The sequence below is a fragment of the Grus americana genome, chromosome 13 (assembly GCF_028858705.1).
Source record: "Grus americana isolate bGruAme1 chromosome 13, bGruAme1.mat, whole genome shotgun sequence".
NCBI classification, from domain to species: Eukaryota; Metazoa; Chordata; class Aves; order Gruiformes; family Gruidae; genus Grus; species Grus americana.
The window spans coordinates 12,203,737-12,220,993 of NC_072864.1; the positions used below are offsets into that span (position 1 = coordinate 12,203,737).

General features: G+C 36.3%; 1 protein-coding gene across 9 annotated transcripts in view; it reads right to left on the reverse strand.

Annotated features, from left to right (window-relative positions):
• Positions 1-1,439: 1,439 nt before the first annotated feature.
• DPY19L3 (dpy-19 like C-mannosyltransferase 3) overlaps positions 1,440-17,257 on the reverse strand; it is a 38,732-nt gene continuing 22,914 nt past the window's right edge. For 5 of the 9 annotated variants that reach the window (XM_054840416.1, XM_054840418.1, XM_054840420.1 and 2 more), the window contains 4 exons: positions 13,169-13,251; positions 6,500-6,632; positions 5,637-5,795; positions 1,440-4,998 (listed from right to left, as the gene is read on the reverse strand). In XM_054840416.1, the coding sequence (XP_054696391.1) occupies positions 4,837-4,998; positions 5,637-5,795; positions 6,500-6,632; positions 13,169-13,251 (537 nt within the window). In that variant the 3' untranslated portion in view covers positions 1,440-4,836. Of the gene's footprint in view, positions 4,999-5,636; positions 5,796-6,499; positions 6,633-10,860; positions 10,956-13,168; positions 13,252-17,257 lie in introns of those variants that run through there. The other 4 variants (XM_054840417.1, XR_008579093.1, XR_008579092.1 and 1 more) reach the window with 4 other exon arrangements.

Genomic DNA, 17,257 nt, shown 5'->3' on the forward strand with positions numbered 1-17,257 from the left:
TTCTAGGGATTACCAATTAGTTCACTTAATTTCTGTTCTAATTTGCATGCTGCTCTTTTAATTACTGTGCAATTTCTGAAATCATATCTTTACTTGTTCCACATTTACAGATACATACAAATATTTCACTACCTCTAAAAACAAAAAAGCTTATCACAGGCTAGCACTGCCATCGCTCAAGACCAGGGCCAGCTGGCCTGACAACACAAAGCTTTGCCATGGGTGGGGGGAAGAAAAAAAAAAGTAATAAAAAAAAATTCATTGGGTCCCTAGGTAGTGGGATTTTCAGTAATCTAGTACTTTTGTTAATCTTCTTCCACGTTCTTTACAGACTTTAAATGTGTAGTAAGAAAATTTTATTTCGTATAAAATATTTGTAAAGATCTGAAATGTAAGTAATCATGTGGATATTAGTATTTAATCTGTCTGCCTGTCAACTATATTAATCTTTGTGGTTTTCCTCTTTTAAAAATAACACTCCAAGTATATAAGATGTAGCCAAGCCACACAAAAGCTGATTGTCCTTAGGGCTGACCTACTGGCTAGTACCAGCAGGTTTAGAAGGAAAACTGTGGTTGTAAAAGGAGCAGGATTAGAAGAGTAAAAGAAAATCAAGTGTTTTCTTAACTACAGAAATGATAAAACCCACGGCCATTTCCTGGGGATTTAAATAAATAGCTTGACCACCTTATTGGTAACTGCTGATGAATGAGGATGTTAGGAGAAACCTGGTCTCTGGAACCCCGAATCTCCTCTAGACAAGCATAACATGTTATGATTGCATTCCATAAATTAAATTAATCTTATAGAAGTCCTGCCTGTACCTAATTAACATGAGTGACTCACTTTACGAGCAGTACTACACATGTGAAGATATGGCTGCACTCATGCACCACAGATGAGAAAAAGACATGCTAGACAGTTGCACATACAGCTCTGCACAGCCCGCTTCTCCCTACTGCAACACCACCATGGCTTTTAAAAGCTTACCTCTATGAGGACACCCCAATTCAAATAAAGCACTCGATACATGTAATTTTTCTCTCTCAAAGAACATACATGTCTTTTCTCTGAGTAAGACAACTAAAGCTTGAGTTACACTGTGGAAACAAGCAGACCTCTGTTGGTCAAAGCAAATTATATTTACTTAAACAAGAGTAACTGCCTCAAACTGACCTCACTAAAGGCAAAGTGTACTGGGTGATGACTGGTAAAAATCATGGCTGATCCACCTTTAACTTGTAACAGAGAAAGGAAGTCCAGCAAGCTGTTAAAACAGAAAGATGATTCAAACAGTCAGTCATGCATGCAATACAACAAGCCTGAGAAAAGTGAAAACTTCCTGCTGAGAAATACTTTCCTCTGTATGGATGGACACAAAGCTGATTCCCTACCTGCACCTTTCTCAATCCATCCCAACATAAAAACAACTAAAAAAGTGATTTTTCAAATTACACAATTTATTTAGTATACATAGTCGTTACATCTCTTTACAACAACGTATTATAAAATTATGTTAGATCTCACCGGCAGAACACTGAAACAAGAAATGAAAAAATACTTATGGATCTCAAAGGCTTTTCTCCCCTAAAAACATTCCAGCTACTTGATAACATTTTGTGATCTAAAAAAAGTCATTCACACCACAATTCCACAGCTTAAAAGTCCTTGTGGACAATAGGCAACATACACAAAAGATCATGATGGTGCCATTCCCATCACTAGTTATTTGTAAGACTTGGGCAAACACATTACCACAGGGGATGTCCCTGGGGTGGATCATACTTAATACAATGAAACAGTGATGCCACAGCAGCCACTTAGAAATAAGGTGCATTGCGATGATGGAGTTCAGGAATAAGTAAAGTTATTTAAAAAAAAAAAAATTGCACAATGTTAATGCAGTGAATATAGATCACAGGAAGCAGAGAAAAGAATTCAGACAACTAAACCACCACCTACCTCCCAGAAGGCTCAGACTCCCACTCCTGAACTCTAGGCCCAGGAAGCGCAGCCCTTTTTACCAGCGGTCCCCCAGCCCCAGACAGCACTGGCTCCAGCCCTTCCCAGCGTGCCTTGCTCTGCCGGGCAAGCCTTTAAATCACGGACAGAGAAGCAGCTGTTCCCTTTCTCCAAGTGCTGTGTTGGTGTGTGTTCTGCTTTCTTCTGAGCTGGTAAGTGTATTTGTTCCTTGGCATTTTCTATTTTACTGTTTTAAGGAGACTGGTCTTCTGAATGCTGTACTACATAGTCACAGAAATACACCCTGCCCTTTAGCATCAAATCTTTCTGATACAGGAACTGCTGGAATTGTTTAAAAGTGTCACAAGCTACCTCAGCTTTAAAGACTGCAAGCTGCAAGAGTTAAGCCATCTCCAAAATACTTTGTATTTAACTCTTCAAATTTCTGGCTGCTGCTTTGGAGGATGTTTGTGTTGCAAGAAACTGTTACTGTAGTGGTTCTGGATTGTGACAGTTGTTGGCTTTTATACTTTCCCAAGATCAAAGGTAGCTTTGAGTCTATTTGTTTTGGAAAAAAACATCAACAAAATAGAAATAAATTTGCACTTCGTAGTTTCTACGAAAAGGTTAAATTTCTCCTTTGGTAACACTAGAGACTGTGTTTTTGAAAAAAGTCTATTTAAAAATAATTACTGTCACAGTCAGGACTTCTTAGTCTCTCGGCTGTTACCTACAAGTGAACTCTGAAAATGACAGGGTACCACTGCACCTTGGAATCTCTCATTTCAATCAGAAGAAAGTTACTGCACCTTTAAAGAAAGATACAACCACATTTTAAAATAAGACAATACAGCCTAGACATACTTCACCTTACGTGTGCTTGTTTTCAATTACTGTAAGGCACTCATTGAGGAATTCACTGACCCATGCTTTCAGCAAGAACAGGCATGCATCATTACAGGCCTAATTAAAGTTTTAATACTGATTAAAATGTTTTATTATTGTATTATGTTAAACTGCAGTGGTCTCCAACCTCATTAAGGGATACAGACTAGAAATTACTCAGGAGTTTCAGTTGCTCAGTTTAACAACCTAGCTACTGTCAATGTTTGATTTAAGTATAGTCTGATTAAAGCACACTTTCCTTTTGTGTTAGCATGAAAGTGCAGAAAGATGTTGAACATTGTCTAATGAGTATTTACTGAATATGAAATTGTTTGAGCATGTGACATAACCATCTCCATCTCTCCAGTAATTTACCTTAGTACAACTGAAAAGGGAAAACATTTAAATCATTTGGAATTGGAACACAGCTCAGTTGTGAAAGCTAATCTCATTACACATCTTGATTAAATTAAATGTGGAGTTTGCTATCAGTAGCACTTTAAGTTTCCCATCGTTAGAAATTAATTGCAGTGGTAATTATTATAACTGAGTTATTTGCACAGGCCACAAACACTCTTATAGGTGTTCAAATGTTAATTCAACATTGGCCTAGAGGCACTTGATTATTACAATTCTGTTGTTCGTAAGAAACAAATGATCCTAGTGGATGTCTAATTAAAGTTGGAGAGTACTGTTAGACTTTCAATCAGACTTAATCTGTAATTCCAATATAAAACCAAAGCAGTGCTAAAACACAGCAGAAGTCATGTGTTATCTACACAGCATTTAGAAAGTCAATAAAATTCACAAAGTTCTAGCCGGTAAAAACACAAAGGATACAAACAAATCACAAAATTCTCAGGATTGAGGCCTGTCTTCACTTAATCTTCCCAGTCAATTTAAAATAACTTTTAGCATCTCTTTTTTAGGATAAAGAGCAAGGACACAATGATTTTGTGCTAAACGACATTGCTTCATGTCTGAAATAATGTAAAGCAAAGCTCTAATACCTGAACATATTTTAAATACCTAAGTTTCCTGCTGATTTTAGAGATGAATTTTTCTTTTGTAAGGTTGGCAGTGTTCAATTTTGGTATCCTACTCCTGGAATTCACATGGGGAGAAAAAGGATCCCCTGTAGTTCAGAAAGCAAATACAGAAAACAGTGTTGTGAGAATCCAAGCTGAGAAATTTGGTTTTTTGTTTGTTCTGCGCATTTTATGAGGATACAAACATGCAACATGTATCAAGCATGCGCTGACCTTTATTCACATTAAAAATACATAACACTGCATCATTAAATGCTTAACACTATAAAACACTATGTTTCTGTATCACTAAAAATGCTGGACAATGATTAAAGTTTTACTCTTCAAACTTGTTTGCTGATTCCGCACTCACTGATTCTGCAATCACACTCACAAGCTTGGAAACTCATATCCGCATACATTCCCAAAGAATTCAAAAAAGAGGCACTGAAAGAGCACAAGGATCTGTCAGAGGATCAGACTGTAAGACAAAACCTAACTTTTGTGACTGTTTTAAGGAATCACAAAGATAATGCATACTCAAGATAGGAGTAGTGTGGCCTGCTTTCATTGAATTTCTATCATTTTCTACTAAAAAGTCCAATTTGCTGACCAGAACTTCATAGGCTAGCTATTCTGCAGTGGTCATGCAGGCTGCTCATTTTGTGTGTCTTTCCAGCAGTTAAAACTGAAAAACAATTGTATCTAGGTATTCAGGAAGTCAGACTTGATAATCAGAATGGTCCCTGCTTGCATTTATTTATGAATCTATGAAAATTTTGGCAACATCAAGAATGTTATCAAAACTAAACTGTCTAAAAAAATAAGAATCACAGTAATTAACCAAGAAACCATCAATGGAAAATGTCTCACAAATGTAACGTGTTTGTAAACTTCCTCTGTGTTTTCTAACGGGGGTCCTAGCATTAAAATACTGAACTTGAAGCCATGGTAGGAAGTGTTATTTATGTTTAGCAAGTTTGTAAACATGGAATGTTTTGTTTTGAAAGACTCTAGTGAAGTGTATGGTATAAGAAGGCAGGGCTTTTTTAATTTCCTCACAGAAGCGAGGATACAACGCAGGTTTCAGATCAGGTTCATTCTCTCCCAAACCATCCATGATCTGTAATGAAATTGAACAGACTTGTGAAATATCTTTAGCCAGTTCAGAGTTACAGGCAGTAACACAAAACTAAAAACAACCTCAACAATACATTCAGAGGGTCAGGCTGGCCAGATTTGTTAACAGTGACTGTATGAAACAAGTAGGAGGAAGAAAAAAAACATTAAACCAGTAAGATTTATAGTATCATTGTCTCTATTATGGATAAAGCTGCTTGGTCAGAAGTACGTATCTGCTTTGGGTTATGTGGTCTGCTGTGTGGTTCCATGTTAGCCCCAGAAATGCCTGAAAACTCCCCAAACACAATAGAGTAATACAACCCTCCACTGATCCTGAGGGAATTGAAGCTATGAAGTGATTTACTCTGAAAGGGAACACTATTTACATACTGCTGAAGCTCATCAGGAAGTGTTACTTATTTTGCTCAGGCTGAATTCCTCCTTTTTTTTATTATCAAATACCATTAAAAGCAAGCAGTGTTCAATTTGGTGATTTGAGAATGTATAATGGCTCCATTAGATTTTTACTTCCCACACTCATGCTGAAGTGGAAATAACCCAAGTTTCTTCAAATCGTAATTGTCTTTCAAAAAGAAGTTAAGCAAAATGTATTTTAAAAATTTTGTATATAATACTTACATGGCCATTAGCTATATCAAGCAGGTCACGTAACCGACAGCCTCTACTGTGTCTTCTTTCATAACAAATGCTGTCTTCTAGGATCACATAGTCTGTGCCAAAGGATCGCAGTATTCGGTAAACATCTTCAGGCGATCTCTTGGCATAGATCTGATAAATCTGTAGAAGAAGAAAACTAAGCTGTAAGACACAATATCACTATTTCTTGTTTCATGATTCCTTTATCTTGAACTAGAGAAAGAAATAATCCATGTGACTTGAATTAAGTATTTTCAAAAAAAAAAAAAAAAAAAAGCTTTATTCAAGAGCCACTTAGAGTTTCTGTGTTATGGCTACTATGATGCACGGCAGTACTGCTGCTGACTGCAAAAACAGTGGATGGTGCTGCTGTCTGCAGAAAGGCCTTGGTAGATGCCTGTAAAACTTTCCGAATGTCTAAATTATAGGAAAGAATAGTTTAAAACAATCTCTCCAGCTTTGTGTGGAGTTTCTCAAGGTGGTTTCTATCTAAAATGTTATGTGCTAGTTGAGTATCAGGCAAATCAGGAAATGCTCCATGTGGGTTGAACAGCCCAACTATTAATGCGAACAGTACCCAAACCAGTTCACTCGGAACTAGCTTGAGTACTGAGGTACAGGTACTCAGACATACACCAGCTGCCAGAAGTAAGTCAGCAGATCCCCAAAGTACTGTAAGTTTCACAGAAAAAGTTAAATTCTGGAACTGTATCTGAAAAGAAGTTCATTCAATGAGTAAAGCATGTGATGTCATTTGCAATGTGCCATCAGAGATTGTGTGTGTTTTCTGGAATGGAGCCACTGATACGGATAAGAATTAGCTTAAACAATCAGAATACTCTTACCTGCTTTGTTCTCTCTCTCAGATTCTTATCCTCATAATGGGGATGATTAGTTAAGGTCCGTCCAGTGCACAGTTTGACTCCTGCTAATAGCTGCATGCTCCCAGCAAACACTGCTGTGTTTGGAGTGTTTGACCTAAACAAATGTTGATAAGTCTGAGGAAGTCTCTGTAGGGGCATTTTTGCATTGCTTGTTACAGATCAGAAGGAAAAAAAAGACTGAAAAAATATTTTTCTGCCTCCCCTTTATTCAGGGAGCAAACTGTTCAAGCAACTGTGTTTTCTTCAAATATGAAGCAGATAAATCACAATAATACTCTCTAACTGCAAATAAAAAATTTACTATGCACTAGTAAAAAAAAATTAGGGAAAACATGATCCTGAAAATTTCAAACTACTTCCATATTTCATATATTTCTTGGGTTCGTATAGCCTCTGAATATTTGTAAATTTCTATATCCTAATTCTTTTAATATTTCAAGAAACTTACTGCGACTTCGATTTGTGTCTGACATATAAGGTATTCTACATAAAATGGATTATTTAATCTGAATGCTAAAACTTCTGTTACTGTCCTGGCATTCACCATTCACTTGGAATGAAAACTTGGTTATGTGAGACATTAATTCTCCTATTATGACAACTCTGGGAGAGAAATTATGAAAAAAGTCACCCCAGTTGCAAAAAGCAGGGCGGGGGGGATGCAGAAGATGCCAGATAGAAATGCTGTCAATTATTGGTACTGTGATCTCATCTGAAATTCAAAGCCAATGTCTAGAATTGTTATCTAACTAACAGTCTTGGTGTCTCAGGATTGTTTAAATACCCATAAGGAAAAAATAATTGGTTGCTCACCTTACCCCCAACAAGTTTATAATCTAAAATAAATGTAAAGGCACAACAGAAGCACATAGCAAAAAGACAGTCAAAATGCCAGGCAACAGAGACCACTATAATTAGGCTAATTAAAAATGGTCATAGTATGTTTAAGTGTTTTCCAGTGCTTAGCAGGCATATAACCATGAAAAGTTCTATGAAGACTAAAACAACAGAAAGAAGCATACATTAACTCAAGTAAAATAAAATTGGAAAGGAAGGTGAATGGCTGCCTAACATCCACATACATGCATGTATGGCACCTACAGTAGTCAAATAACTGACACTTTGGGGTGGACTTTAGGGGGCCTTTTGAAACTACAGCTATATATTCAGTCTTCTTTAAGCTCCATGATTGGCTTGAAAATGTTAAGAGATAAGTATTAAATTTTACTATCTTCTTTCAAGAGATTATGCTTAGCAAATGAATTAATAATTACAAACCCTTCCTAAAAATTTTTGCACTGGTATATTAATCTCATCTAGGAAGGACAGAGATAGTATTTTTAATAGGCCAGTTTAACTTTACTGATAGACTAGTTTTTCAGCAGTTTATAAAACCAGTTTCATTTTAGTCTGAAAATATTTAATCTCTTAAAAATGTCTTTTTTTACTTAAAATATTCAAAGTCACCAGTGTCATGAAGTAAATGTTTCATTAATAGAAATGAATTCATCTTAGAATTTATTATTATGCAAATGTAATGGCCCTGACAGGCTGTCAGCGAGGACTCATCCCTGAATCTGCAGGAAAGCACCATTCTTTAGACTAAGCTGAAAAGAACGTGGACTAGATTTCACAGAGGGACTTTGTAGAGCTTAGACACCTAAATGAAAATTATGATTCTCAAAGCACCTTCAACATGTTTCTGTGTTTATGCCTTGGCTGGGAAACTTCTGGTGTGGAAAGTCTGTTTCTGTGTTTGTTCAAGATTAGTTCAATTTTGTACCGCTCTGCAGTACTTATCTCCTGACTTGGCTTTATCAAGGCAATCCTGCACCTCTGATTCCTGAAGAGGCCAATATAATGCAAACTTGCAGAATCAAACTTTCTTAAAAAAAAAAATCTCCACAAGTACCAAAGGCAAAACCACAAGAAAACAAACAAACATTCCCAAGAAACAACCCGATACCTCTCTTCTTACAAAAGAAAGCTAGAGAATGGTGATAGCGCCCTTTTTCCACAACTTACTGCCTGTCAAAAATGTAGAAGATTCAGAGTTCAATTCCTCCCCTTCTAAAAGCATTCACTCTTTCCCAGAAGGGGTGCAATATAGCTGAGTGCATTCTTTATTTATCAGGTATTAAGAGTTTTACCAGCACTTTCTCGTCTTCCTATGCCTTAAAAGCAAGTTAGTAACCCTCGCTTGCTTTTCAAAAAACTGGCTTACATGCCTCAGTCCTGGATGGAGTTCAAATTCAGGTATTCCAGGTGAAGGCAGATGTTTCCCTCAGACTTGGATTTACATGTTTGAAGTCCTAGAAAATTACACACTTTAAGACATATCACTGTCCATATTTTACTGGGGCCAGCTCAGAGGGTCCCCAGACCAAGTTGTGCCACCACCAGAGCTCCAGACACTCCTGGACTACCAGCTGGCAGTGGACACAAACCTGGCACTGAATTTCACTGCTGGGGACAGACACTTGGAAGCTGGGAGGTGACAGTGAGCTTCATGCCAGTATGCCCTCCTTAACCACATCTTGGAGACCTTCAGCTGGTTACTGAGCGTTTATCTTGTGAAACAGCCACTAGAGGGAGGTGTGACAATTAACGAATATTTTTCAGGTACAGGATGATTTCTACATTTCATGCAAGCGTCTTTCTCTAATACTCCTACCTGAGTTAGACACTAACTGCTGTGGTCTGTATCCAAGGCAGCTAATGTGCTTCAAACCACAGAATGACACTTCTCTATTATAGAAAAACGAAGCAATTTTTACAAATGTCTGAACAAATGATGTATAAAATGAAAGGATAATTTGTTTTTATAGCTTTCTGCCAAGCTCCATACCACACTGCCCAACCTGCAAACAATTTATTCTGTACGAAATGTCACTAAATAATGACAAGGACTTACAGGTCAAACTGATTTACATTATGTAATTTAAATGTCATTCCAAGCAGACCTGATGGCATTTTTAACAAATAATCTCATTTATTTTTGAAGCTCTAAGCTTTCAACAAGTTAATTACAGCTGAACTAATGGGTAAACTAAGCACTATAATACATTGCATGAGGCTTTTCTTTACCTACACTTAACCATTTAGAGAATTATGTAAATACTAAAGAATAACTCATTAAAAATAAAAGGGTTTTACGGGAACTACATGTCTATGCCTAACTTGCACAGACTCTAAAAGTGGTAGTAATGCTTTCTCTTAAGCTGCTGAAGAATTATTTTGAGTTGGTTTTAAGGAAGCCCTACAGAAATGGCCAATGTAGCAATTAGAGGTTACATCATTAGAAATAAAACGGCTATTTCTATTAAAAGTCCTCCAGAGTGGAACTCTGTAGTCTGCTTTCAAAGCCATAAAATCTGACAAATCTCAGATTATTCCTTTACTAGTGCCTGGGTGCAGTATGAATCTACAAAGCAAAAGGGTGTGAGAAAAGGAGATTCTGGAAAGGGTTTCTCAAGTATGCCATGTTAGGGGTTTTTTTCTTTAAAAGAAAGTCTTTTTATTTGCAGAATACTATATTAAAATATTACGTTCTTAGCTGCAAATGACAGGCAGTAAAGCATATTCAGTCAAACTGGTGGTTCTTTTTTTTCCCTCTGGTGTGGAAAGACTGAAAACTGCAAAAATGGAAAACAACAGCCACAAAGAAAGAGCAACAAGATGCATTTTTGTTAGTCCCAGCCTCAATTTTATGCATGCATATTTTGTTCACATAAAGGAGCACACCTACACAGTTGGTATAAACCTAGTTCTCAGGCACTATCAAGTTCATGCCTGAATTTTACTGACAAATCAGTCAATGACAAAGGATAAGCCCAAGAATTTAAGAACAATAATTATAACAAAAAAAAAAGAAAAAGTGTAATATTGCCTTTAAAGTCTGGAATATGTGTTGATTTCAGTGTGATTACCCTTGAAAATCAGGCACGTAAGAGTGAAGAGTTGAAATTTATAGCTGGCTTGAAATTAAAATATAGCCATTAATCTAAATTACTAAATGAAAGAACCACCATTGAAACATGGGTATTCCATTTTTGTAACCTCAGGAGCCTTTTGGAGATTTGTGGGGTTTCCACTAATATAAAAATTTGCCTGCTTGTCCCCCACACCTGATTCAAGTTCAGTTGACATACAACTATGCTCTGCCAAATCTCAGTCTCAGTTAACTTCTCCACTGTTTTGGCTGTGGTCTGAGATTTCTAAGAAGCTTTTTGATGATTTTTGGTAACTGCTTATGAAATATTCCACAATTCTAGACAGGTTTCCCCTTTAAAGGCAGAAGACATTGCTTCTTAAACACTTACCAGAAGTAAACAGAGTAGGGAAGTTCACGCTATTGATTTGCTCATTCTACTGATATTCTTCCCCATCTCACAAATGAGCATGTTGTTCCTGTTGTCTTAGGGAGAAAGACCAAAACTAAGAATTTTAATATACCTCCCATCTGGGAACACAGCTGTGAACTATCCCTGGGTCATTGGCAGGACCTTCTTGACTTATTTTTAAAAAAAAAAGCTAAGAAAATGAGGTGGTGGGTAGGAAAAAGCAAGAGACTGGGATATGCAAGATCATTATGTAAAAATAATTGCACTCTGCAATAGATGCAGACCAGTCCTATGCAGTAACTGTATTGTAAAGATACAAACCAGTATATCTTCCTGAAAATGCTGTGCTAATTTTAGTAAGGGGAAGAGTAAAAAATACATCTGCAGACACTTCAGAGTGGACAGACTAATAGTTGGCTGTTATTCAGACTGTATATTTGGACAAGTTAATATGCATTTAGATCTAAGCAGACAGAAGGGTTTTCTTGTTGTGGAGAGATTGCAAGACAGATGAGTTATTCCTAATTCACTGCTATACATGACAAATTAGAGCTTCTCATACTGAGTTTTAATAATGAATGATTAGTTCCTGACACCAACCTTGACAGATCATTAACTACAGCAGAACTATCAAGTGTTAGTATAGTAAAATATTTTTCTTACACATCAAAACTTAAGAAAATCTGTCCCACTTTGAGAAACTTACCATAAATTTTGTTGACTTTTATTTAAAGCATAGATAATTAACTCTTCTTTACATGAATAATATTTCTAAACACAATAAATTCTAAGTAGAAAATTTCCCTCTGTAATTGTCTGTCATGATTTAAAATGAAAAGAGGACAAGCACGAGTTTAGCATTCTCAGCACTAAGAACATATGAAAAATTATTCTCATCGGATCCAGTCAAATCCAGTTCATGGCTGGGAATAACTCCACATGCATATTTTATGTATAAATCTCTATATAACTCCATATATTGTACACAGGAGATCTGAACTATCAGGCATTTACCATCTTTTAATAAAACAGTAGTGCTAAATGGAACTGGCTGGTAAACATTAGTCACAAAAACGTGTCAATATGGCTGCAAAGATTCTAAATGATGGAAAAAAACATGGCCTGCTTTCAAAATAAGTCAGTGAAGGCTTGTAATGTATTTTACTTCTAAATTACTCCTTCTAGTTTATGGATTAAAGAAATACAACATTATAGAGTGTAAATACATTGCTATGGATAGAACAGGCTGGGCAACTGGTTTCACTGAAGTTCATTGCATATGAAAACACAATACAGGGCTCCAAGGAAATACTTCAAATAGTTCAATGCTAAATGTAGTAAATTCAGATTTACTTTCTGAATGTTTTTCCTTCAGAATATGAAACTGATTTTTTTTTTTTTTAAATTTTTGTCAGAGTTCCAAATAAATAAGTGCCAGGAATATCTCTGTTCAGGACTTAAACTGAAAGTTTTTAGTGGTTACTGTATGTTAATAGAGAACATAACCCTTAAATTCACAGTTCTCCAGAGAACATCCTACCTGGCTCTTTTTCTCAGGATCTTCTACATGCAGTATTCCAAATTATTTCCACCTAAAAAATACCTTCCTCTGCTCTGTGCAAAAGCAGAAGTGATGAGGTGAGTCTGAAATGATTAACTCATACTCCTGAAAGAGACTTTGCACCTATGCTTAGCTGTGGCAAGTTCCATTACAAATATTTTGTTTACAGTTTAGAACACATATTTTGATTAATTCTACTAAGTGTAAACAATTCAGATTATTTTAAAGTTCGAGAAACAGACTGTAGAGTACAGATTTTCCGGCCCTACAACTGTACATCCAAGCTTTTTAAAATTACAAAGTTGAAAAGAGAAGGAAACCAGGTTGGGGGAAAAACTAGAAATAAAATTATTTCACTGCAAAAATCTATTAATGTAAAGAGGCAGCTATAGTATGATGAAGCTTGACACCTTCAAATGGACCTCTTTTGGCTGGGAAAACTGTGTGTGCTTATGGGAGCAAACGGAGTCAAGTGGTTCCCTGATGCCCAGGCAATACAGCAGCATGACACTGAACCAGAGCAGAGCAGCCAGGGGGACTCTGCATCTAGCTGTTCTCCACAGCCATTAGTATGCTAACCTCCTGACAGCCCATTCATCCTTAACTATCTCCATGGGTCACCAGAGTTCACTGATGAGCTGTGACAAAATAAGGAGAACACTATAACTAAGAACATTAGATCTACACAAATAGCATTTAACTTAAATAGAGAAAAAATCCTCTTACTTAATCCAGTTCATCAGCTCCACAGTGTCTGGGTCATAGAATTCTCTCAGCTCTGACAGTTCATCCATTATTCCTGGCCAGGACTATAATGAAAACAAAATAAAACAAACTGAAGACAGAATGAACACAACAAGTTCTGGATGTTGAAACATATTATTTCCTCCTAGCTGGTAACTGATCTTGTCCAGCTCAGGAATAAGTTGCAAGACATAAGCGCATCTACCCTTCTTACGAAGGATACGTGGCTGTCATTGCAGTATGAATATACAGCTCCAGTGTTTGAGATCTGCAGCTCCTGCCAGATGACTAGGAGGAACAGAATTAACTGTTGTGGTGAGCCTGAGAAGAACAGCTTTTCTCAGATGTGCATCTCACTGGAGGTTTCCAGAACTCTTAGTTAAGATCAGTTTGTATCTTAAAATCGATGAGAAACTAAAAGTTGCCACCAAATGACTGTTGTGCATTGTATCTACCCTACAAGCAAAACAATTCAGTTCCCTGGACTATAGGATGAATGTTAATGTTTTCAGTTATTTCTTGACAAACAAAGCTTCAAGTAAAGGAACAAGACAAAGAGGCATCATGTAACAGTTCAATACGTAACAGCCAAACCATGAAATAATGCCTATGATTACAGGAGGAGAAAAGGCCCTAGGAATTAACATTAAGTTTGGAAAGGCAACTTACAACTAAATAATAAAATAGGTAGGAAATCTGTATCAGAAGTTAAAATCATTAGATGTGCTGTGGGTACTATTAATGGCATTTCAGAAATTTGAATTCAAAGAGAACCACTGGAGGACAAAAGAAAAGAGTAACAATGGCAACATCCAATACACTATTGGGGGAAAACATTTCAGAATTTACTGAAGACAAAGAATACATAAATCAAATTCAAAGGAGAGAAATAAAGATTGAAATTGATTCTGAAAAGCTTAACTGCCCCAAAAAATGCTAATAGAACAAATATTTATTTAAGGGTTTCTTGTTGTTTAAGCTAGTGAATATTCAAGGGCAAAAGGGAGCAATTAAGAAAGATAATGACAATGCTAATGACTAACTGATTGCTTTGCATCAGTCTTTACTACAGAGGATGTTATGGTGAAACCTATACCTAAACCTGCTTTCTTTAGATAATAAGGTTTGCTGGCTTGCAAAGTGAAATGTCAGAGGAAAAAGTCTAAGAAAACCCGCCTGATAATCTAAAAAGCCATAAATCATCCAATTTAGATAATATTCATCCAAGAGTTCAGAAGGAATTTAAATGTGATGCTGCTGAGCTACTTAGCAAAAATATGCATTCTTTCACTAAAACTGTAATTATGTAGGAGGACTGGGGAGCAGGAGATATAATTGGACCAATGAAGATACTTATTAGTTTAACTGTTTACTTGATCTGTTTGTTAAAGTAATACCAGCTGTTAGACTGAGAAACATCGACAACATACTTACGGCAGTATCACAACCTCACAGTTTTGGGAAGTACAGTAATATTATAATAGACACATTTCTGCTCTTCAGAGAATCTCGAGAGAGATTAGTAAATAAATTAAGCAGTTGTGAAATGAGACTGTAGTCTCATAAGGAATCAAAATTTTCTCTCTTCATTGCTAAATGACCCTGGATAGCTACACATTTGGAGAGTCCTTCAGGCTTGGAGTCCTTCAGGCTGGAGAAAGAAGGAAATGGGCTCTGCTTCGCTTCTAGAACATGCTGCAAACCTGCCCTGCAATCTACTGAGAATCTAATGACACTGTGCTGTCTACCAAATGCTGGGACTATTATAGGGCGTTAACTAATCTATACAAGTTTTTCAAGTCACAATGTCATACTATTTCAAGTTGTGAGTGAGTACAAGCAGTTTTCACTGGAGGAAAATTCTGGTAGCGGGGCTTGCTATTACTGAATTTAAAAAGAGAATTCTGAGGTAGCAACACAGGGATTTTGTTTTGGACTGTAAAAATCTTAAGGACTTGTAATTTCCAAAAGCCTTAAAAAATACTTGTATAGGAAAAGGTAATATGAAATTATATTGCTGAATTTCATCAAAACCAAAAAGCCAATAAAATAGAAAGGTGGCATACTCTATACTGATAATGGGGAATATCTTTTCTAAGGTATGTAATTACTCATTGAAAAATATCACTAAGACCTAGATTCTACAGAAATAAATGAAATAAACTCTGAACTTGATGACAAGACTATAGAAAGAAATTGAACTATTAGGTGATTTAGGTACTAAAGTTTTTGTTTGTTCCCCTACCCTAGCTCCTTGGTGGATGCAAGACAGTTTTTAACTTTCAGCAGTAAAATTAAATCTTTTGTGAGTGAAAACATTCTCCCAACTCTCTATATTGTAGGAAGATTTCAGCTCTCTTTCACATTTGTTATCCTTCTGGCTCACGATCATGGATTTCATCCAGTATAACAATGCTTAAGTTTCTTATTGAATGTGTGGTGTGCTTTGGGTTTTCAGTGTACTTTGATTTATTAATAGTTACTATCCCCAGATATATACATGTTGAGGATATACACTTGACAATTTTTAACTCAATGCCTGTGATAAGAACCCAGAGATTTTTAAAGGTTTGCAGCTTTTCCCCACAAACAACCCATCTTTTTCATTCTAGCTAGAAAGTCCAGAGTTAGACAATTGTGCTAGCCACAAACTTGGAGGTGCTGAACACTTCACTGATGATTATTGAAGTTCAATACTTCTCAAATACAAGGACATTTATTTTGAATTTGAAAACTATAAGCATTAATGCTTTGGTGTCTAAGTGAAAAAGCAAGTACTACTACATTATTTATAGTTGCTGTTAGCCTAAGAATGACAATTAAGAATCTCCTTTGAGAAACAGGATTAGATATTATGAATAGAAATAACAGACTGTCAAGCTTACGAACTTCAGGTTTAAAGGATAAATACATACTGTACATACAGGGAGCTCTTCAGTACAGCCGAAGACTGCTCAGATCATTGGTGTATGTTGCGCTATGTGCTGCAATAAATGTATATGTTTGGAGCAAAAATACGTGGCCATGATGAAGATAAAAATGCAGTTTGAGAACTTACAGGAATGGATAGTTTACTAGCAAAGAAAAAATCAAGATTATTTGGCAAAACCAGAAATTAAAGACTTGCTGAACCTCAGGAACTAATTTTAAATACCAACAATTTATTTAGGAATGACTGACATACAAATTGATGGGGATTATTCCGTTGAAGTTAAATGCAATGGACACAGACACAGCTGAAATCTATCTATAAAGGGTATGAAGTGAAACATAAATAATATTTAGTACTGCATTATATACATGTGTTATCTGCAGCACAGCTAAAGTACGCATGGAAATACTTCAGCACTTTCACTTTATCTAAAAGATGTTTGCGCTATACTAATGAAGAAAACTTGTGTAAACAGAAATATACGTCTTACAAGTCTCAAAACATACTGTACCTGAAATCTGAAAGATAGCAAGCATTGTAGCTGCATCTGTATCTCAATAAATTATTGTTCAAGTGATTTATTTAGGACTGTAGTAACCACATGCCTCAAAAGAGGCTTTCATTAGGCTTATTCAGGATTAGGTTAATAATCCCATAAAACTCCTATTTTGAGGAATGGCACTAAAGAATAGTTCAAACAAATGTAAGCATAACAGGTAATGAAATACAAAATTGCCCTACTACTAGTTCAAGAAAACTAACCATGACCACCAGTTAACTTTGCAGTGACTATGCCAGCTGCTCATGCAATCTGAGCAGTCACAGTGCATGAGCAGCTAAATTCTTATCTGGAAAGGAGAAAGATAAGTCAGTCTCCGTTATGAAAATCTACTTGCACTGTTGGTTTCTTTCAAAAGGTTTTAGAGAAAGAATATATAAACACATTCTCACAGAAGCAATGGATACTTTCAGGATCTCGCTCTGTAAGAACTGTTATTCTGACCATCGCCGGGGAATCAGGTGACAACTTTTATCTGTCAGGCACGCTTCTTTCCTGCAGGCTCACTAACTCTTACAGCTTTGCAGAAGAGACACACGCAAAGATATCCACTCCTCTGGCAGCTGAACCACAAAAACTG